General features: G+C 41.4%; 1 protein-coding gene and 1 long non-coding RNA gene across 3 annotated transcripts; one reads left to right on the forward strand and one right to left on the reverse strand.

Moving 5' to 3' along the window:
- Positions 1-35: 35 nt before the first annotated feature.
- Positions 36-18,898, forward strand: LOC147020438 (uncharacterized). 2 transcript variants are annotated; one of them, XR_015061837.1, is made up of 2 exons: positions 36-819; positions 16,400-18,898. It is a non-coding gene; the product is annotated as an uncharacterized LOC147020438 (long non-coding RNA). The 2 variants fall into 2 exon arrangements; XR_015061836.1 differs by lacking the exon at positions 36-819 and adding an exon at positions 8,617-11,535.
- Positions 1,352-18,144, reverse strand: LOC147020439 (hippocalcin-like protein 1). The gene is made up of 3 exons (XM_085895759.1): positions 17,767-18,144; positions 8,516-8,621; positions 1,352-7,514 (listed from the first exon to the last, which is right to left on the reverse strand). The coding sequence occupies exons 1-3, from the start codon at positions 18,142-18,144 to the stop codon at positions 7,417-7,419; spliced, it is 582 nt and encodes a 193-aa protein (XP_085751885.1). The 3' UTR covers positions 1,352-7,416.
- Positions 18,899-23,737: the final 4,839 nt, after the last annotated feature.

Here is a 23,737-nt window from a genome sequence, read left to right on the forward strand (position 1 = left end):
GGGGGATGTCTCCTCCCTCCACCTCCCACCCCCAAGTCCAGGTCCTCACAGGGCAGTTTGTGAACCTCAGGACGCAGCTCGTAATTTTCAGCTTTAATGGCTGCGCGGGTCAAGTGGATATCCGTTCTCAAAACATCCCGAATGGTTTAATTTAGAACAGAATTAGGATCACCACAGCAAACGATCGAGTAACACCGCCTCGATTATAAAATAATAGTAAAAGTTTTAAGATGGAAAACGATGTCAACTCCTCTTAAAAATTTCTTTCTTTTTAAAAAAATTATTTCTTGATTCATGATTGGTCCTTGTCCATCCCTATATCTTTCTTGATTCATGATTGGTCCTTGCCCATCCCTATATCTTTCTTGATTCATGATTGGTCCTTGTCCATCCCTACATCTTTCTTGATTAACGATTGGTCCTTGTCCATCCCTATATCTTTCTTGATTCATGATTGGTCCTTGTCCATCCCTATATCTTTCTTGATTCATGATTGGTCCTTGTCCATCCCTATATCTTTCTTGATTCATGATTGGTCCTTGTCCATCCCTACATCTTTCTTCATTAACGATTGGTCCTTGTCCATCCCTACATCTTTCTTGATTCATGATTGGTCCTTGTCCATCCCTATATCTTTCTTGATTCATGATTGGTCCTTGTCCATCCCTACATCTTTCTTGATTAACGATTGTCCCTTGTCCATCCCTCTATCTTTCTTAATTAATGGTTGTTCCCTGTCCATCCCTACACTTTGGGCTCTCAGCTCCTGCAAACCTTTATAGAGGGATATGACAGATTCCACAGGACCCAACGCACCAGGTCAGGCATCTCATCTTCCCCTCATTTACATCTCTGTCAAGTGAATGCTGGACCATATTTATTTTGTTAAGTGGCTGTGTATATCTGATCCATTCCGTTGGTGTGGGTGTCGTGTAACAGAAAGGGGCATCATTGTTTGCTTCTGTTTATTGTGCCATTTTTCAATGCATGTCTAAACCTGAAATCGTCTCCAGATTATCCTGCTTGCTCTGATGGTTTCATCCAGTGACTCGAATATAATCTGTTTGAGATAGAGATTGATTGTGGTGTGGTGCTGTTAGAGTTCCTGCCATCACTGATTTTTGGTTGCTCAGCCAAGATAAGATCTAGCCCGCGATTGCCGGCGGCATGGCAATCACCTGGCACAGGGACTTCAATCTGCATGATAATGCAGCCTTTAGATGCGAGGATCAGGTGGGAAGTCTCTGAGGCAAGGGACTCACCAGATTCAAACCTGGGAAACTGGGTTGGACCGGCGTGACAGTTACAATCTAAGCATTCGTCATAAACAAAAAAAAAATCAAAGTGAAACTTCATTTTTACAACTTTATTCAGCTATAATAACCAAACACTTCATATAATTTCCAAAACATAAATTATCTAAACCAAAAAAAAAAATGATGGGGCATAAAGAAAACTACAAATCCGCTGTCAAATGCCAATGCACTTTGGGATGTAAATCAAGACATTACATTATGAATAATAACTAATGAAGCTGAGATATTTATACAAACAATACAAGAAAACTACACAATTTACACATTGCATTCACAACAGAGTTCCCTGTAAGAATTCATTTAAGTACACGCATTCCCTTTTGCAAAACCCTTCTCTTAGGCAATTTAAATCAACAGTTCAATAGAAACCGAAATGTTGCCAAAGCAGTAGTACATCTCTTATAAAGCAACCTCTTTTTGATTTGAGTAGGTTAAATAATCTCCAACCATATTTGCTACATTCTTTCTTTACCAGACTTTAATAGGCTTGGTAAACTCTCAAATCAAAGGTAGGACCCCTGCATTACCAACGATTTGCTTTCATCATCAACAGTACCTGAGAAAGAATCATGACAATTCCATGCTTGGAAGATGAAAATAAAATAAATACCATATGACAAATGCATCAATGCTATCTTTGCATGCAAAGCTAATCAACAATGACTTATTTTGAACCAACACCACCTCTAAGCATTATTCCAATTATATGTATTTCAAACACATTTAACGCAACATTAAAGATGCCCAGAAAGCACCCAACATAAACTCCCTTGATAACACTTTATACCCAGTTGAATGATTCTCGACACAAGTACCAGTAGCATAAGCATGCTCAACAATACTGCTATGAATCCAGTTTTTGAAAAACAATTTTAAAAACATTTTTGGAGAGAATTTTTTAAAGCAGAAAAATTCACAATGGTGTGATAAAAAATTTTTTTACTGTCAGTCGCTTAACCAGCAGAAATAATATTAGTGGTGCAACATTATATCCACTGAGGAAGAGACAATAATCAGGCTTTTTGAATTCTTTTCTTGCAGGAGTTTAAACAGAAATCATATGCAGGAAAAAGTCTTTCGTGGACAAAGACTTCATTGTAGTTTTACATTAATTATAAGGACAACAAACAACAACAAGCATTTTAAGGCCATTTTCCTTGCTAAAGCGGGGGTTAGCCATTAATTACAAGGACAATTGTACATAATGGAGGGGTACTTATCGATCGTGTTTTGACCAATCGTTGTATCTCAAAATTCATTTTAAAAACTAAGCATGGTAATACTTTAACATAATAATTAATACGATGCCAAACCATTACACAATATGCAATATCATCAACTACATATCCAGAACTGTCAAAAAACTGAATGCTATGTCTTTCAAGTCATTTTGGAAATTTCAGTAACGAGATGGTATTCATAAAATACTTACCCTGCGAAGTGAACGGTTTTGGAGAAATAGAGATGCAACGTTTTTTGTTTTTTCCAAGATGGTGCCTGTGCCACATGACCAATGACATCATGATTATCATTAAAATATTCTCCAGGAGGAGGTGCTCCTATGGTGAGAATTTTGTTTCTATCAGAGTAACAGTTGCTGAGAAAAAAAAATTCATAATGATCAGATAAGTGTACTTGTCAAATTATGACATCATAACGAAAGCACTGATGACATCATCATCAACATCTTATTCCCCATGGGGAGGAGTTGAAAATGAGCCAGGCCTCAATTTTTCCATGTAGTGGTTGGTTTCAGAGATATAGAGGTGTGAAGATTTTCCAAGATGGCGCCTGTACCACGTGACCTATGATGTCATAATTATCATTAACATATTCTACAGGACCCTATGGTGAAAAACGCACGTACGCAACCGAATGCCGAACCCTGCTTTTATTCACGAGCGCAGGGCAATAACATTAATATTATGCTGTTATTACCCCATGCGTGTGAAGCTTAAAGCGGGGTTAAGCAATCAGTCATGTACGTATGTATCTGCATTTTGTTAAGAGTGTACATCAAAAACTGTTCAACAGAGGAAATTGAAACTTTACCGCATGTTACATGACCATTTGATATTGCACATATTAAGCGTACATCTAAGACCGTTCAACAAAGGAAACTGTAACTTTACCGCATGCTACATGACCATTTGATATAGCGCATATTGAGCGTACATCGAAAACAGTTCAACAGAGGAAGTTGAAACTTTATTTAATGTTTCCAGAAAATAGTGGGGTGAGGGAGGTGGACAGAGATGGATAATCCCACTTGAATGAATGTAACCATTCTGAAAATATGTTTCCCACTTCATTGGTGGCAACTTTTCTGAGAATTAAGTTCTCTTTGCAAACATGTTTGGACATCAAAAGACTACCTGCTGTTCAGGCTCAGATGATATTGAACATCAATTAAATGTGCATGATGTATCAAATGCGATATTAATGAAATTGATTTTTTTCAGGGAGATTTGAGTTTAGGATTGAGGAATCAGATACATTGAGCAAGTAAGATAAGATGATAATTCAAACAAGCCTGATGTTTAAATAGCCTTTCTGTATTTGGCTTTTTGCGAACATTTTACACAAAGACCTTTAAGTAATTTGCAATAAAAACAAATCTTTTCATGCACCTTATATTCTTGATATGTAATTCTTGTGAAGTCAATAATTTTTTTTTTTAAATACTAATTTTTTTATTACAACACACATGCACCATATGTCACATTGATTTGCACAAAGAGAAGTATAAAGTTTACCTGCAGATGGAAATGCGTACGATTACGATTACGTGACAAAGTTAGTACAAGTACCTAAACCAGCATTTTCCTTAAGTGCTATTTAGCATTTCAATACCACAAAAAGTGAGCACTGATGCATCTATATAGGTTTTAAAAATTTTTAGCCAATGCATTCCTAACGTGAGGTATAATGATCTCTTGTACCAAATTGCATTAAATACATCCACCAACACTTTCACATTTTTTTTCAGTGAGCTACCTCAATTTTATGCACATATTTGGGGAAAAGGAAGATTTAAAGAGTGGAAAAAGGAGGTGTGGGAGACGGCAGGAGATGTGGGGAGGGGGTGGGGGAGGAGGTGACAAAAATTGGAAAGTGAAATGGTATGCAATGATATATTAGTGTGGAAATTACACCCAAGAGGCTCTTGCTTTAAGACACAAACTTTTGCTCCTCCTGCCACACTACTACCTCTGCCTTCGCCAAGTCACCTCAGGTCGAACGCGTTACTCAAGAAACCCTCACCTGTTAAGCCTCCCTAAGTACAGGTTGGTTGCCCACCTGCATTCATATGCCTCCCTGTTCTCCTGATTGTGGAAATGTTTGGCCCAGAGTTCATTGCATCATCATCCTCGCATCACTCTTTACATGCACTGTTTATCACTACCCCCTACGCTCACCCATGTACATCCACAATGTTTCTACACACGCTGATTGGTAGCCCGTGCATATGGTGTGTCTGTCTGTCTGTCTGTCTGGGCTACAACTATTTTACCATTTGAGTTTTTGGCATCAAATTTTCAACAAACATTTATGATTAGTATATTGAGCTGACTAATTAAATTTGGGTCAAATGTCAAAGGGTACGTACAATTAGTCATAGTAAGTACAAATAGCACTTATTAGCCTGTCCGCCGCGCAGCACGAGACGGTCGGGTTTGTAATAGCTTCCGTGTTTCTTTATTTATTTACCAATGAGCTTCAGTGTCTGTTTCGGCCATAACTCTTATACAATTTGAGCTTTTGTCATCAGGTTTTCAACAAACATTTATGATAAGAATATGGAGAACACTAATTAATGTTATACATTTTTTTAAGCTGTTGTTTTTGTCAAGTTTAGTTTGAGTACAAAGCAGACACAGATGGGCTTTGCATTTTGAGATGCTCTATAGTTTTCCATTGTGTTCTTCTTGGGGCAATTGTTACAGGTTTTTGTGTTATGCTTCCTTTCCTCCCTCTATATGTCCATCCCACCCCACCCTCTCCATACCCATCGGTTGCTTGCAAACCCACTGCTCTTTATCATTTAGCTTCTCTATGAGCCTAGACCTTTGTATATAGAAAAAGAAAAGAGGCATACATCTCAAGAAGCACCAATGCCTCAATCTTCCTCACTGTTTCATGGGATCACTAAACAGCATGTTCTTCCTCACGATCCCTTTGTAGATCGAGGGTGAGGCCAATTGGGAATGAGCTGCTGCTCTCGTCTGTCCACAACACTCCCCCACCACCCTCTCTCACCAGCCATCTCTCTCCACTCTCCATCCACCTCAACCTTTTTGACATCCCTCTTCACACAATCGTCCCATCTCAATGACAATCTACCCCTTTTTCCCCTGACTTGCTCTTTCAACACTTTTTGGAAGTCTATCTTCTGAAGAGACTATTAGAGCAAAATGATGTAAAAAGAAAGGCTATTTTTGAACTTTTAAAAATGAAACATCTCTCGGATAAGACCTCTGTTCTCAGCATCAGACTTAAAGGGCAAAAATCAACATTTGTCTTCATCGGAAGCTCTTTGTATCAATTTTTGTTTGAGACCTACACTACAGCATGGTGATAAATTCCACCCCCTCTCCCCCAAGCTCCTACTTATAGGATAAAAACCAGATCTTACAAAACATTGAAAAGTTCCATGTTTCCAATAGGGGCTGGAAAATTAGATAGAATAGTTTCCTCAAATACTGAGCCAAGATTTAATGACAAAGACACCTGTATGAACTGGGATTAGATGAAAATTCCCAGTTTCCATCGTGAGCAGTAAAAAAAAAAAAGTATGTGGAAAATAGCCCATATAGTATAGTACCTGAAATCTGTACGAACAGGGAAGATCATGTCAACAGGCAAGCCCTGTACTATCACAGTCATTCAGCCAGCTGTGTGAGGGGATAACTCGAGAAATAACATTCAACGGCAGCATAATTGAACAAACTCAAGTTCAAGGTTGGTGGAAAGTTTTGAATTGCTGAGAAAGCTCCACCAGCATCTAGAACAAAACAAAAGGAAATCCTTGCACCGAGCACTTTCACAAACTAATCCAGAGGTCATCGTCATTCTTTAGAATGTGTGAGCAACAAAACATTTTCTTCTTCGTCTTTCGTGTGCAGCACCATTTGCTGGGGGCGTGACTGTGCCGCTGACACAGTGTCCCCTGGAGGTAAGAGCAGAAATTTGTAATTTTTCAGTGTGCCGGCGATAGCTCGCCTACTCTTCACGAAGGACACCGTGGGATCTTCAACGTGCACCAGCAAAGGCTGGCAGATGGGACTTCCGGTTTAACCTCCATTAGAGGGACGGAGCACACACATTGATGCCTCCCTCTGCTCACAAAACATAAAGATGACAGTTTCTAGCTGGGCTGAGATTTGATTTGAACCCATGCTGGACAGCTTAGAGGGAAGTGTTGTGACAGCTCAACCAAGCATCAAAAATATATCAAACACCTTGACTCTGTAACATGCCTGTCTCAAGATTCTTAAAGCTAAAGAGAGAAATGTTCGCATATAAACAAAATAATAATTATGCCTCTTTGGTGTTGCCAATTGAGCAATTGCTCGCTGATGCTGCAACTCATAATTTGAACCGCATATACTGTCGATTTGTCTACCATCCCTGAACATCTATGTTATTCATATAAAAGCACATTTATCACTGTTGATGTTCCTATCTAAGATGTAATATGTGTACATAACAAGGTGTAAAATAAATATTTCAGCACAACACTGAGCTGAATCGTTGAACAGCAGAATAAACGATTTCCTCCATTCAGACACCAGGTAAAGTACCATAAACTTCCTTGCTTCATACAAGAGGAAAAGAAGCCCGTTATCAACCTCAGCCAAAGAAAATAGCAACAGAATAAAAATACAAGGTGATAAAATGCAAATAGGTTACAAAATTCAACCGATGGAGTTCTTGAAGAAATAGGTCCTCTTGAATAAATAACTTCTGCCAAAAGAAGATAAAATGTTATCCGAAGGACAAAGGACATTATGCCATAGGAGAGAAAGAAATGTCTGTTTTTAGTGTCGGAAGAACTGCAGGATAATGGCAATGAGTGTGTGTGGTTTGCTGATGGGTTTCAGAATTGTGTGGGATTGCTCGGGTCACATTGCAGAAGACGGACGATAGATGGATCTTTCTTCGCTCCTCGTACAAACTCTGAGAGGGACAGCTTTCCTGTGACACATGCAGACGTATTGTATAACCAACTACAAAAAAAAAACATCGCCATGATTAACAAAACCATAAAAGAGGTAAGATTACAATTGTAATAATATGCCCTGAAATAAAAACTCTTTTTTGTAAATGGTGTAGAGGTTCGTGGAGGAGCTAGAACACTGAACGGAGCAGGATGTAACAGAACAAAAATAACAATATAAAGGGAGGTGGAGGGGAGGGGAGGTAAAACCACCAACAGCGGGGTTGAGGAACAAACTAGAGGGACACTTGGGCAAATAAGAGACATGGGGAAGAATGAGGGCAAGTGGAGGACACGGGGTAAACAAGATGGAGATGGCCGCAAACTCCCAATCATGGAAGTGGAAGGAAAAATTGGAAATTCGGAAAGGGGTGGGCTTGGGGAAGGCAAATGAGGATATAAAACAGGGGATGACCTGAAATTGTAGTAAACAGCTATCAGCTGAGATTGTGGTGAACAGCTGTCATGAAGTTCAGAAGGTGAACTACCAGTGGGACAGCAGGGCAACATTGGACAGAATAAGCAACGGAATGAATAAATGGGGGGTGGGGTGAGGGGTGGAAGAGGAGGAAACACCATAACCTGCAAGTTGGAGCATTGCTTTTGGAAGGGTTAACGTAGGTTTAAAGAAAAAAGAAAAAAAGTTGGGGATAGGGAAGGAGGGTTATGAGAGATGGCCGTGTATGATCTGCATGAAGCCATGAAGGGAAGAATGGAATAAAACAACCTCGAGAAGGCAGTTCCACAGACAGGAGAAGCTATGGACAATAGATTTGAGGTGTGCAGTCAACTTGGATTTTGGATGTTTAACCAGGAGGGGGTTACTGGATGAACACATGAATCCTGGAATTTCTGGGGAGGGTCGGAGGACTAAAATAGCAGATGGAGCAAACCAGAGGAAAGGTGGTTAAAAAACCCCCCAAAAAACAGAGGTTGGTAAAGATATGGATTAGGCTAAGATTACGGCATGAACTCATACCATCTTCATTGACGTCCATCATGCGGAAAATTTTGTCAGTTCTCTTCTCTGGTGTTGAGTCTTCTTCTGGAAGCTTCATCACAGATGACACCATCTTGTATATTGCCTATAACAACAAAGCATTTAGGCAAAGTCAAAAAAAGGGTTCGTTAAACATGTAGCCTGAAAGTTGGCCGGTGTATGATTGCTTTAACAGCAGAGCAACAGCGTGAAAGTATTGAAGGAAAGCATGAAAGAGGCTTGAAAAGTTGCACAGAAAATTGTTCACAGTAGTGAAGAACCCACCCTTAGGGACAAGTTAATTCCCTCCAAAATTGGCATTTTCTAGGAGGACTTGCAATACGTCCTCACACCAGGAGTGGCGGCATGCCTGCCGTACATTTTGCATAAGCCAAGAGTGGAGTTCACCCCTGACCATGATTTTTTTTTTTTTAACCACATAAAATCATCCCATGCATACCACTAGTACAACCATCAGTGTTGTACGCATTCTGCCCAGGGGTTGAGGAGTGCGTAAGAGTTAAGCACACACACAAACAGATACATCTCAAATCATAGTATGATGAGGTTAGATATAAAGAAAGTTACACTTTTACACTCCATTTAGAAACCCCAATGCTTTTGGAGCATCACTTTCATGCTTCCAATACCTATGACATGTCCAAGGCCAACACCAACTCCACAACTATGACATCCAAGGCCAACTCCACTCTTGGCTTACTGGCTTCCTCGACTCCCATAGCCAATGTGTGGCTCTTAACGGAATCCTTTAATCTCCTCTCCCTGTTTTGGCTTGAATGCCACAAGGCAGTGCTCTGGGCCCACTCCTATTTCTAATCTTCCTCAATGATCTCTCTGACTCTCTGACTCTCTGGAATATCCCCTTTATCTATTTGCTGATGACTCCACCCTCTGCCATGACATCAGTCATCATTCAGATAGGCAGGCATCAGCCTCATCCCACTTTTCAGACTTTGACAAAATCACTAACTGGTAAAACACTTGGAAGACATCTTCAATCCTGACAAATCTCTCATACTCATGTTATCTCTCCGAAAGGACTGTCTGGCAAGCCCCTTCCTCATCTACTTTCTTAACAATCCTCTTGAGTAGGTTCAGTCACTCAAACTCCTGGGTCTCACTGTCAGCCGTGATCTTTCTTGGGCAAACCACATTTATAAGTTGGCCTCCAAAGCCAGTTGCTGACTTGGCATCCTCTATCATACAAAGTCCTCCATCATAAAAAGCACACCTGAACTCCTATCCACCTACAAGGCATTCATCTGCAGCTTATTGAAGTACTGCTCTCCCATCTGGGCTGGTGCCCCTATCTCACACCTTGCTCAGCTTGATGCCGTGGAAACCACAGTCTTCAAGATTATTGGAATCTCCCGCGATGAATCTGAGTCAATGGGCCGATCATTTTCCCATCACAGACAGGTCAGTGGTCTCTCTGCATTCAACCATCTCCTTTCTGATCTTGCACCCTCTGCTGCTTCTGTGCTTTGCACCCCCCCCCTGCTCCCTCTCCCATACCCACATATCTGCAGGGTCAACACAGTCCACCATATCAACCCCCTTCTGGTGAAATTACCAAAATCCAGAATCACTGCTCACCTCCACTCATTTGGTCTCTTCCACATTCTCTTCAACATTATTCTTTCCTCCAGGTCTTCAAGACAGCTGTTCACCACCATCTCAGATCATCCCCAATCCAAAAACCATGACTTTTTTATTTTTACCCCAGTTAACCAACTCCCAACCCCCCAAGCATACCTCTTTTAATTTCCAGTTTTTCCTTCCCGAGTGTTTGCTTCTTATCCATCTGGTCCACCCCAAGCGTCTTCAGCCCCCTACCCCTCATTCCTCCCCACGCCGATTTTCTTTGTCCAAGTCTCCCTCTATTTTGTCCTTCAACCCTCCCATTGGTGTATCTCCCCGCTCTCTGGTGTTCCTCTTGTTCTGTTGCGTCCTGATCCATTCAGTGTTCTGGCTCTTCCACGAGCCTCGACTCTGTATAGAAATAAAAAAAGGAAGTCATTTTGCAAATAAACTGGAGTTATCCGACCCTATTAAGGGCCACAAAAAAACAGACCACCATTTTAGCATTTTATAAGTAAACAAAGATGTGAAGAAAATAGTTTCAATGCACAAAGTTAAAAATCATACTTATGTGTGTAATTGGACAAATGTCACTGCATTACACTGCATGGATGGCTGCATGGAGCCAGGTGTAAAAAAATTTAAAATCATAAATAAAATCACCTCGGATTCAATTTAAGAGTCATCTGCTGGTTGAACTACAAATGACTCATCTTACTTAATTGGTGCATGTTTAATTACCGTATTGTTCAGTGCCAGGGTCTCACAGATACTCCCAATGCTCAAATATCTATGTCAAGACAGCAAAGATCTTTGGGCTGAAAACATCGATTCATAAACAAAGGAAGGACATACCCCTGCCTTTTAATGTACAACTGACCTCGATTAGTTGAAATAATAATTGGGTGGGATTTAAAATAAATAAATAAACCAACCTGTGTGTGCAACTTTCAGTTTACACTCGCATTTAGGGAAGTTCTCATTCCATCTGTACTTGAACACTGATGAGGTTCAAAAAAACCCCATCACTGTTCAATCTCAGGAAAGGGGGCATTCTCCCTCGAGTTGTCTTGCCGAGATTGTAATCCCCGTCCAGCTATAAACTGTCATTCTGGTGTTTCACATGTAGGAGAGGCATCAATGTGTGCGCCGTCCCTCGGATGGACATTAAATTGGGCGTCCCATCTGCAAAGATTACTTGGTGGATGTTAAAGATCCCATGGTATCTTTCACGATGAGTCGACGAGTTGTCGCCGGCACCCTGAACAAATTCCAAATTCCTGCTCCAACCTAAGGATGGAGCACAAAGGATGGATGGAGCACCAACCAACCAAAGGATGGAGCACAGGGGGCACTGTGCCCCCAACACATGCAACTACCTGCAGTCACGCACTGCATATGAAAGAAGAAGTAGTCAGGTGAGTACTTCTTCATCATTTAATCCCTCAAATATTTGAGTGGCCTTTTTTCAATACACATTTTATTACCAACAGCAACTAACCTGCTAATCATACAGGAAATTTTAGATTTATATACAGTATAAATGTACTTTGTCTTATTGCTATGTAGTTGTCAAATGATGATATAACTATGACCGATCTACTGGCGATCATTTCAATAATTGTCCAAGAATGTAACGCCGTGGGGGGTGGCCTTACACACGTATGCAGTATGCAGGTTGAGTTTTTCAACTCGTATTGACTCCATGACTTCATATCCATCACTTGAACATCTATATGTGTGTATGTTGCTTCACCTGTGAAATTATAAAACATACAGTATTGTGTTGGATTGGAAATAATTATGGAAATACAGGAAAAGAAAACTTGGTACAATGTACAATTAACACATAAAATCGTATCTGATGTGTAATGAGAACAGCACTAAGTAAGAGCACATACCTCCGCCAAGCTGAACAGTTTATGCTTTGTGTCGCACTTATAAGCCAGACCTGCATTTGGACCTGAACCAAAATTGAATGGGCTTGTTATGGTCACCTACCAAACTGATCCACCAAGTTTTGTTCTAATGCGTCCAAAACCTATTCAGATATTCTGTTCACAGACGGACAAACAGACAGACAGACAGACAGACAGACAGGGGTGAACACATAACCTTCGTCCATCTTCGGTGACGGAGGTAATAAATCTTGCCCCAAAAGTCTATACCAATCCTCAACATGAAGGTAAAGTGAAAGACGACTGTGAACAAAGTATTGAAATATACTTCTTCGTGAAAAGTTCTTTAACAGCCCATATTATTCCCACCTTCTTGTGGAGTGAGTCAGGGAATAGTTTTGGCCCAGGTCTTTCAAGAATTGGCTGGCCTGGTCTGGCATTTGACTGAAGGTGGCAGGAATTTGTCATTTGTACAGGGCATCAGCAATAACTAGGATTCTCTTTGCGAAAGACATCGCAGAATATTTTACATCCACCAGATAATTTCCGTGTCCATGGGTAAAGCTCCAGGGATCTGTGGCATCCATGCTGAACTTCTCAAGGCTGGTGGAAATACTCTACTCATGTCGTTGAATGCAGTTATGTGCTCTGCTTGGAACACAGGTATCATCCCAAATGACTGGAAGAGGGGCCTTGTTGCCCCTCTCTGGAAAGGGAAGAGTGATCGCCAGGACTGAAACAACTATAGAGGGGTGACGCTGCTCTCAGTGCCGGGCAAGGTCTTTGCTGGGGTAATTCTTCAGAGGGTTCGTCATCATCTGTTCGAGCAACAGCGCCCGGAGCAGTCAGGCTTTACACCAAAGAGGTCAACATTTGACCGTATCCTTGTTCTCCAAGTCCTCACTGAACGCAGATGAGAGTTTCGGCAGGGGCTGCTCGCAGCCTATGTAGATCTCTGCAAAGCGTTCGATTCGGTGAATCAGAATGCACTCTGGAGGATTCTTGGTCTTCGTGGGGTGCCATCAAAACCGATCAATTTTATGTCTGAACTATACTCTGGTGCTGAGAGTGCTGTGAGATGTGGTGATCTCAAACTTTTTCCAGTTGTTACTGAAGTTCATCAGGAGTGTGTACTGGCCCCCACACTTTTCAGTGCTTGCATAGACTGGATTCTGGGGAAGATGTCGGAGAGATCAAGCTGCGGTGCATCGTTTGGATATATCAAGATCTCTGACCTTTATTTCGCAGATGAAGTGGTCATCCTTGTGGAAACACTGGGTGTCCTTGTAGGGGCCCTTGAGGGCACTGAATATGGAATCGGAGCTGCTGGGACTATGGGTTTCCCATGGGTCAAAACAAAGTTCCAGGCTTTCAATGACATCTTGGATGCTGCCATCTTGTCTGGACCTGTTTGTGGTGAGGATGTTGAGGTCACGAAGAGATTCACTTACCTTGTTAGTGATATTTATGTCTCCACAGGTTGTGAGCCGAAGGTCAACAGACGTCAGGGTCGGGCCTGGGGAGCCATAGTGTCACTGGATCATGGGATGTGATGCTGTCGGTACCTCTGCAGGAGGATGATGGTCCGAGTCTTCAGGTACTTGGTGCTTCCAGTCTTGCTCTAGAGATGTGAGACTTGGACTCTGACAAAGGATCTGAGACAAAAATTTAACTCCTTCCGCACCAGGTCTCTTCAGAGAATCCTTGGCTATCGCTGGTCAGACTTTGTGTCCAACGAGTGGTTGCCGATAGAGACTCAAATGAGATTTGTTACCTGTATAATCCGTGAGCGTCAGCTGCGACTGTATGGGCACGTGGCTTGTTTTCCTGACGCTGATCCCGCTCACCAGATTCTCTCAGCAAGGGAGTCTCGTGAGTGGAGAATGTCAATGGGATGACTGCGTGGCTCATGGTTGCAGCAGGTTGCTCAACATCTCAGGAGATGGGAATGGTCAGACATCTGCCAGGGGGATGGCTAGACGGAGGCCGCTGGAGTACTGGCGGAAGGTGGGCGCAGCGACGCGCTGCTCCGGCACATGCTCCCATACCTAACCTAACCTGATAATGCTGGCAGATGGGACACCCAGCTTAAGGTACATCCAAAGGATGGAGCACTTTGTGATGCAACTTCATGCCTGTGAAGAACCAATCCGACAGTTCATAATCAGTTTGGGAATCAAATCCAGACTTGACAGATCAAAGATAAGTGCACACGTATACACAATTCCTTCAGACAAAAAAAAGAAAGATTGTTGATTTGGGAAGTTCTCATGAGATTCCCCGGAATACAGGAATACATACAATCAAAGTCAGCGGGCAACAAAGTGGGTTAAATTTTACGAATAAAAGTAATTATAATTCTTCGAGACTAAACTTAAAATACATAGTTCTTCCTTCATGTTTATTATAGTATATCTGCCATAACTGAACCAATAGCAATAAACACACTTAAAAGCAAGTTCAAATTTTGGGTTCTCTGTGACACTTTAAAAAAAAAACAGGACAATTAGCTTCGAGCCTTAAACAGCCTTATGGAAAATATGTACCTTGAGGAGGGTTAAATATCATTAAGTGAATAATTCATAGATACATGATGACACTATAATCATAAAAGCACAATTATGCAATTAGTTTAACAATATGGTATCGTGGGTGTAACCTGTAAGTGACATATCAGGTTTAACAATAACCACCTGCTCCAAGAGTTCTCATGACACAAGGTCACTCGATAATAAAAACCCTTGTACGACAATCGAACTAACGGCCAGGGATGATTTAACAAACAAAAAGCAGGACGTTTTGGCTGCCCATGATGTTACATGGTCGTGCATTGATGCAAGTGCTCCAGTGCCGTGACAATATCGGAACAGCGGATCTGCAACTTGGTATATTGCTCGATCCAATTGAGGGTAATTTATCAGCTATGACAAAGTGCAACACATGAAGTAAATGTTATTGTAAATTGCAAATTTATATTTTTTTTCATGTTTTTTTTTTTTTTTACAATTAAAGGATTTATTGTACTGTACAGTATTTTTAAAAAAGGATGTAAAAGCTGTTTGTTGAGGTCTTTGGTGATCAGTACCTACTAATCTAGGTGCTTACCCTGCTCTTGTGCCTTAAAAAAAATCCTATTACATCTTTCCCCTTCTACCATTTATATCAGGCAATCTACAGTTCTTCTGCTGCCATTCTTAAACTGAAGAGTCCTGATTCAATGAATACTGCAGGGTACGAGTTTGGTACTACAAAAAGCACGTTCAGTGAGCAGTCGCAATAACAAGCAATTAGAACTTTCGTACAATGGACAGTGAAAGGATAAATAAATAAGTGATCTGTTTAACCATAAAGGGGAATATATTAGGTTAATTATTCGCTGTCGGAGCAGTGAGAAGTTCTGTCACCCGGAGTAATCTTCCATTATCCAGGCAAACGAAAGCCGCCCAACTGTTATTAAGAATTATTCTTGTTCCGGTTTTGTTTTTCTTTAAGGTTAAATTGACAGTGGAATAGCGGGGAAATAATTAGGCACAACCGGCAAGGGACTAAACAAATAGGAAAGGACAGAGAGTGGGGAGGAAACACTTAAATCAGCAAATGAGAGGGTTGGGTTAGGAAGGGTTAATGGTGGAACTAAAGATCATGGGTTACGATGGAGGATGACACAAGATGGCAGTGCACTGCCTGATTGAAGCCCTGGAAGGAAGAGTGGGAAAGCACAGCCTCTGGAAGGCGGTTCCATAGATGTGAGAAGCGAGGAACAAATGAGGTGAGCAGTCTGCCTGGATTTTGGAAGTTTAACAAGGAAGGGGGAATGCGTGCATCCTGCAGTTGCTGGGAAGGGATGGAACTGAGAGCGTCAGAGACGAGGCAGTAAAAAACAGAGACAACTGACCTGCCTGTGATGTGAGAGCAACAGACATTGTGCTTCGGCCTCATCCACGGGAGATTATAATAATGTTGAAAGCTTTAGATTCCACAGAATGTCGGTGAGACAAATGTAATGCTAGGGTACCAGCCCATAGGGGAGAGCAGTACTCGCGGCGCAGAAATTTTCTTCTTCTTCCAAGCAATTACCAGTGAGGTGGCCTGAGCAGAATGTTCTTACCCATGTGCACACTTTTAATTGTTCTTCAAAAACGAATAAAAAGACAGACTGTGAAGATTGGTAAATGCGCTATTGCACATTTATCCCATGCACAATAGTCAGGGACTCATTTAGCACACGACTGGTTAAGTAAGGGTCGCACGTAACAATGACCTCATTTCACGAGGTGTACCATACCATAATGGGGTAGTGATACCACACTGCTTGTTAGACTTATGATGCATATTGTAAAGCTTCCTTAACGTATCGTGTATTCTTCACCATGCATTGCTTTAGAGACCTGCCTGTACTGTCGTGTGTACGTGCCCAATGGAGGTGTGCATACATACGTGTATGCTGAAGTGTAATCTGCTGGAAGGTCAGGTGTGTATGTATTCACTGGTAATGCAAGATCGCATAGTTATTATTATATAATGGAATGTATTATAAGGATTATGAATGTATGATAATGCATCAAATCCGAGAGCGAGGAATGGAAGCATGTATAGGTAAAACTCTATGCTAAAGTTGGAAAGCCCGATTGCATTGCCAGATTGACTGACGATATAGACAAAACTGAGGTCAGGGATATTCCGATGTGGACCCACAGCTGATGTTGTGGACCCACTGTCTCGAGAGGTTCTGGACTGAAAGGGTAAAAAAATCTCCATGAGGAATGGAACCCAGCTGATGATCCACACAGTCAGAAAAATCTATCACTTGCTTACAATTTGCTAAAGTTCTAATTTTATGTGCACAACTCTTTTAGCACTTATCTCATGATCCGGAGATCCCAAGGTTTAACTCCCACACACATTGTCTCATTGTGTCCTTGCCCTGCATGTACAACCTCCTCCATGAGCCTCAGATCATCAGTCAAAAATAATTCACCTGATAGAATGAAGACCGGTAACAAATTCTTATAAAAGTTACTACAATTTTGGGTCAACACATTTGGTATTCTTATCTCAGCACTTGTCTCATGGTGCTGGAAAGCCAGAACCAAATCCCGTGCACTGACCATGTAGCTTCTCCCTTGTCATCTGTTACTACTACCACTACTACTACAACTCCTACTACGACTATGACTACTGCGACAATAACAATGACGACAACAACAAATAGAATGGCACTCGGTAGAGCGCATACCTCCGCCAGGCTGAACAGTTTACGTTTTGTATCCCACCGATAGGCCAGATCTGCACCGATAGGATGCAAAATCTAATCAGCTGGTTTTTCACCGACCCAACTCATCCACCAAGTTTCATCCAAATCCATCCATAACTGTGTGAGATATTATGCAATTGTGAAATATCATTTTCAAAATTCTAGCATCCGGATCAGAATCCGGATCTTCACCAAAATCTAAATACTTCGTCCTTGTCACACATCCATCCTGTCCACCGAGTTTCGTCTGAGTCCATCCATAACTGTTTGAGATATCCTGCTCACAAACAGACAGAGACAAACAGGGGTGAAAACAACCTCCGTCCACCTCTGGTGGCAGAGGTAATAAAACAATGCCAGTTATAATGAAATTACAACTCAGCTGATTAATTATTCATAAACATAGATGCTCATACAAGTACCTCTTTCTTTATGTTAAAGAGAAATAAGGAGGGATTACAAATTGTTCAAGAGAGACTGCAGCAGATGCATCTTACCTGAACAATCTCCAGCATCTCAGATCGGCTGATGTAACCATTCCCATCAAGATCATACATGTTAAAAGCCCATTGCAGTTTCTGCTCCACTTTTCCACGTGAAGTCACGCTCATTGCCACGATGAACTCACGGAAATCAATGGTACCGTCGGTATTTGTGTCGAACGTGCGGAACACATGCTCAGAAAATTTGGACGCATCGCCATATGGGAAGAAGTTCCCATAAATCTTTTTGAACTCCTCCACTGAGAGGTGTCCACTTGGGCAGTCCTTGAGAAACCCCTTGTACCACTCCTGCAGCTCATGTTCTGTGAATTCGGTGTTCTCACGGAGATCTTGAAGAATCTCTGGACGTAGTTTGCTGTTCTGCTTACCCATGGTGCCTCCAGGGTACCTGTTGTGGACAATGACTGTTGTAAGTTTTGGAATTACATGATCAATCATAAAAATACTCTGATGCTGTTAACCATGATTTTTGCAAGTAAAGATGGGGAGAGGAAGGGGGGGGGCGGTGCTTGAGGAATCATCCAAACTTTGATAGATACTTCATTTATCTTTACAACATGGAATATATAAAGCTCAATTCTGTTTGTTTTGTTTGTTTATACATGCTTCAAAAACGAAAAAACGACTGAACCCAATCCAACCAAATTTTGCATGTTGCCTAAGGGTACCCCAAGTATGGTTTCTGTCAGGGTAGCATATCTGGGGAAGGGGGATCAGGGTGGGTGTAAAACCCCAATTCTCTCGATGTAAATGTGTACCGTATCGTGCCACCCAGTGGTAGTCGGTATTACAAATCATCATCTTATATAAAGAAACTTTAAGATCTTGATAATATGCACTATGGTGATGTTGAAATCTGAGTTTGAATTATTGAAAATGCTTCATTTCACTCATTTCAAGCAGAGGTTCAAACTACAGCATCCAACACTGAGCTACGCAGCAAAGCGGAAGTGATTTTTGCTGACGCCATATAAAAGCAGCAAGGATGGTTGATGAAGGTGATGTTAGCTGCCTTACAAGCAGATGGAAGATGAGACAAAAGCCATTTTCTCATCTATGAATTTCCTTGTGTATTATTGCAATGTGAAGCAAATAAATATGAGTTCCCTTTCAAGGAACTTAAACACAGGAGGAGGCCATTAGGCCCATGACAGTCTTCCCTATGATTGCCAACCTATGGTTGTTTGTCCATGCTCTATCCTTTTTAAATGCTAACTATTAAGCAAGGAAGCAGCTCGTACCATTTTTAAAGTCTTTGGTGTGACCTTGGCTGAGGTCGTAGGTTTGAACCATCAACCTCCCACACTGAGAGTGGACGCTCTTCTCATTATGCCACGTATTCTGGTTAAAATATGGGATTCTAACTTACAGGCCTCACTAGTAAGAGGAGTGTTTAACTTTAGCCCATTCAATCAACTTGTTGGGTATTGAAATGAAATAATTTTAGCGATCAAGTAATTTATAATCCTTTTATGAACAAGGTCTTCATGGTTTGGTTCAATATCAATTATGAGTCTGGGTAAGGTCTGGGGGGGGGGGAGGGGTGAGTGGTAAAGGAAAGGGGTACTATGTATGATCCCATAGGAAGCAGGGTTTCCAGTATCTAAAATTAGCCAAAAATACGTGTACACTTTCTCCAAAAAAAAATTTGGACAAAAAGAATGCTTAGTACATCCATTTTGATAGACATTCAGGGTTGACAACTATTTTCTGAAAAATTGGCAACTTCACTTTCAGCCCCGTGATTTGTTCACGTGAGGTAGACTGTAACCGTTATCCTCACCACTCTTATATCGACTTCCAAATTCTAACAATCGATATACTGTTGACATTTTATGAGTAATATTGCTTTCCTCTCCTATTTCCAAAATTGCAACGTTGAAGATTTTATGTTTCAAATAGTGTATAAATGCAATACCGTAGCACACACTACAATTGCCCCCCCCCCCAATTTATTTCACATCATTTTTATGATGTAAGGTGTGAATGCAAAAACTGTGACTAGTATAGAGGAAAACAAAATAGTCATTGGTTAACAGCGTTATGTAATGCCACTGGAATCACGAACACTTTGTAACGTTTGAACGTACACTCCCCCCCCCAAAACTCCAAATCCCCCTCCCTGGCGTTATGTAATTTGTGAACGGCCCCTATGCGTACGCAAATTATGGGCAGACGTGGCGACGTCTCGTTCACGTTTTTAGTTGAATGTACATTTATTTTACGTCGAAGAAATAAATTGTTCATAAAAGTTGATGGGAAAAACTTTCAAAAAGAACACGCAAATTGAGCAGATGACTTTTACCAAGTAGTGTGTGTAATAGAGGTAAATCTCATCGAGAAACTTAAATAAATAAATATATATATATATATATATATATATATATATATATATATATATATATATGTACACACACACGCACACAATATAGTCCTCGAGTTACACTCATTCAAGTATGTTTTTTTGACCTAACGCCTTAAACAAAGTACACTGCACTGTACAATTTTCGATTTGTGCCTTGTAATTTTTGACGAAAATTTTTTTTCAAGGGGGGGTGGGGGAGCGGAGAATTTAAATTTTGTGCCAGCATGCAACGAAAGTGAAGGTACACTTCAGTCGCCCTCAGGCGCATGGCCTGTACTGTACTCATGAGAGGTATCGTCTGACCTTCGTTGATAGGATTTTGTGCCAAACTCTCCCAAACCCCTTTATCGTGAGTTGTAAACGACCCTCAAGTTCTCCACCTGAGACTACCATGTGGAAGTCTCGTAAAGCTATTAGTTTGGACGTTAAAATAGACGTGAAGAAGCGATTCGAGCATGGGGAGCATTTGTTGGACATTGCCCGCGTGCTCAGCATTCCTTTCTGAACTATGAGGACAATTACTCGTAATGCCACCAAAATAAAGTCGAGTGCAATAAAGTCAAGTGCCTCATCATCTCAACAACCGCTCCACCTCCACCAGCACCTCCCAGGCCTGGACACAATGTGTGTGGCATATTTAGGTGATAATACCATACACATTTACTTAAAACCGTCCAGATTTGATTCATTCAAACATTTATTTACGTTTTAATATTGATTTGTTATTATGTCTTCAGTATTTATTTGCAGGAGCTGCATTTACACATTTTCAGTATTTACTGAGGTTTATAGTTAAGTTAGGCCAATAAATTTCCATCCAAGAACGCATCTTCAATTTATAACATTATGCCTATGGGAAAATCATTTTCTATTTACGTTTTACATTCAGTTTTTTAGGAACACATGTCGAGCGTAAATCGATGAGTCCCTGAACAGTCAGATCCCGTTTAATGTCGTGGATGCGCTCCTGAAAAGTGTGGCTAATATCAAAACAACATACAGTGCCCTCCATAAAGATTGCAACAGTGAAGTCAAATTTGTAATTATTGTTATATACTTAAGAAATTTCGATTTGAGATCAAAAGATGAATATGAGGCAAGAGTACAGAGGTCAGTTTATATTTCTTCGTATTTCTATGCATATATGTTTTACCATTGTCGAACAATAGCACTGTTTATGTTCAGTCCCCCAGTTTTAGGTAATATAAGCATAAGTCTTGGAACAGATTAAAGTAATATAATAGTTAATATTTGGTTGCATATCCCTGACATGCAATAACTGCATCAAGCCTGTAACCCATTGACATCACCAAACTCTTGATGTCTTCCTTTTATGATACTTCGTCAAGCCTTTACTGCAGCCATTTTCAGCTGTTGATTGTTTTGAGGGGTTGCTGACGAAACACAAAAAACATATATTTACGTGGAGAATTTGCATCCCCCACCTCCACCCCTCTCCCCAAGACCACCAGCAAAGATAACACTTCTATGCATTAATTCGGGTCATGCTGATCCTATGTAACAAGTCTGGATGTCATCCGCCCAGAACTGTAGGAGGAGTAGCAGGACAAACAAACACACAAACACCAGTCCGTAAATTATGGTAATGATTACTGTATGTATATAGAGGTATTGCTGTATGTATAAGATGCCATTTACATATTTCCACCTCTATCCCTACCCTGTTTAGAATCCTTTGTGATAATAGGCCACTTACTCATCACAGAAAAGAAGCAATCATTAAGCAATCCATCCACTGGGCCCATACTCTGTGCAGAGCATTGGTGCTGCCGAAGCAGTCTCCTTGGCTATTGGGCACAATCCTGGACGGGTCACCCCTCCAACACAGGATACCAGCAAGCTGGCACTCATTTTGCCGACCTCAGAAGGATGACAGGCAAAGTCAACCCCGCCTGGTATTATTTCAACTGAGGGGGGATTTGAACTCATGATCCATGGATCTCAAACTCACCACCCTAACCATTAAAGCCAACACCAGGCATTATTAAGCAATCACAAGAAAAAATATATCATGTAATTAACAAACTAATTAACCCCGACTCGATTTGTGTCCTCAAAACAAACCAAGCGAACGAACGACAAATTCCTTAATGCTTCTTATTTTCTGGCCACCTCTTTCATTCACTTGACAAATACAGTACATTACAGGGAAATACACAACAATGTTGGGAGGTTGTTTTCAAACTCGGTGTCAAGGCTGTGCAGGAGTTCTGAAGCATAGATCGATGTGCCGGCAGCTGATTCCAGGCAGAACATCACATGAAAAAATCACAAGCCAGAAAAACTATTGCTGGCTCAACAGACCCTGAAGTGATATCCCACCCGGTGGGAAAAGAATCAGTGCTCGTAAGTGTGGCACAGCAATATGGAGAGGGCGGGTCCTGCATAGGGCTGATCACTGAATGTGATGGGGGTATCTGTTTTTGGGCGGGGGGAGGGGAGGCTTTGCAAGCATGGCACATCAGTCGTGCTGACGGAAAAAAATGGCAAAACTCTGTACAGCTTCCCCGATCAGGAACCAGCGCATCTCTTCCCCTGCACCCCCCCGCCCCTTTATTGTCTCGGGCCTCACCTCACCCCGTGACATCACTGGACTCACCCCCACACAGCTGCGATTGGCTGGCGAGCCCAGTTCATGGGTGAGGAATCCTGCCGTGACCTCTCATCTAGATATATGGTGCTGGGGAAGGGGAGGAGTTGTGGCAGTATTTCCCACCAAGGCTCCCACCTGTATCCAGCTCATCCTCATCTATACTAACAAATATCAGTCTTTGTCTCCTCCATAACTCCGAAACCATAAAACCTAGCACACTGCAACTTTGCATGTATACTAAGGGAACTCCAAGGAAGTGCTGAGTGAATATTGGGTGTTTGGGTTAATTAAAACACCCATTTTGAAGATAATTAATGGCCTTATTTAATTGTATCCTTTATCAGGCGATCCTCGGCCACCTCGTTCTCAAGACGTTTCCTGGGTAATCTCACTGGGGTCTGAAGCCGCCATGTTTTTTGGCCTGCTCAGCCATACTTTGACTTGGAACAGGCCGCAACGATTTCTTAACGAAATAGTTTCCCTCCCCCCCCCCACTTTCCTCACTCGTATTATCGAATGCCTGTTCATCATAGCTACAAATCGCTGGGTACATTGCAATGCTTATAAATGCCAGGAGATGCCAGCGTTTGTGGCTTTATTTCATTTCTGCCCATGTGATAACCAGATGAAGGTCTTAAACTAAGCCAAATTACAAAATTAGATTTGAACTCAGCAGCAGTTCTGATGCTAACAAACGTGTTCATTTGTCCAATTCAGACATTGCTTGCGGATTTCTGGGTGCATAGTTTTATCGATGGCAATTGGTAATCGCTAGCCAGGCGTTGCATTGGAGTGCTTACTCGAGTGCTTAAGCCACTTGGCGAGCACTCAACAAGCTGCTTGATTGTTAGTTTCAAGGCCACCAGAAGGGAGAGCCGTCACTTCGCTGATGGAAATAGCAATCTGTGTCATTGCTTAAAAAAGAAAACGGAATATGAATGAATTTTCACCCTTTAAAAATCGTGTGAATAAATTATTTAACAATA

This window comes from Eptatretus burgeri, chromosome 9 (assembly GCF_056783735.1).
Source record: "Eptatretus burgeri isolate ZD-2024b chromosome 9, Ebu_testis_v1, whole genome shotgun sequence".
Taxonomy (NCBI): domain Eukaryota; kingdom Metazoa; phylum Chordata; class Myxini; order Myxiniformes; family Myxinidae; genus Eptatretus; species Eptatretus burgeri.

Excerpts from the sequence above, each read along its gene's own strand:
- LOC147020439 (XM_085895759.1), bottom strand. The coding sequence starts at position 18,144 with ATGGGTAAGCAGAACAGCAAACTACGTCCAGAGATTCTTCAAGATCTC. Across the intron at positions 8,622-17,766 it reads AGATGCTGGAGATTGTTCAG|GCAATATACAAGATGGTGTC; the intron begins GTAAGATGCATC and ends TTGTTGTTATAG. Across the intron at positions 7,515-8,515 it reads GATGGACGTCAATGAAGATG|GAAAGCTGTCCCTCTCAGAG; the intron begins GTATGAGTTCAT and ends CATGTGTCACAG.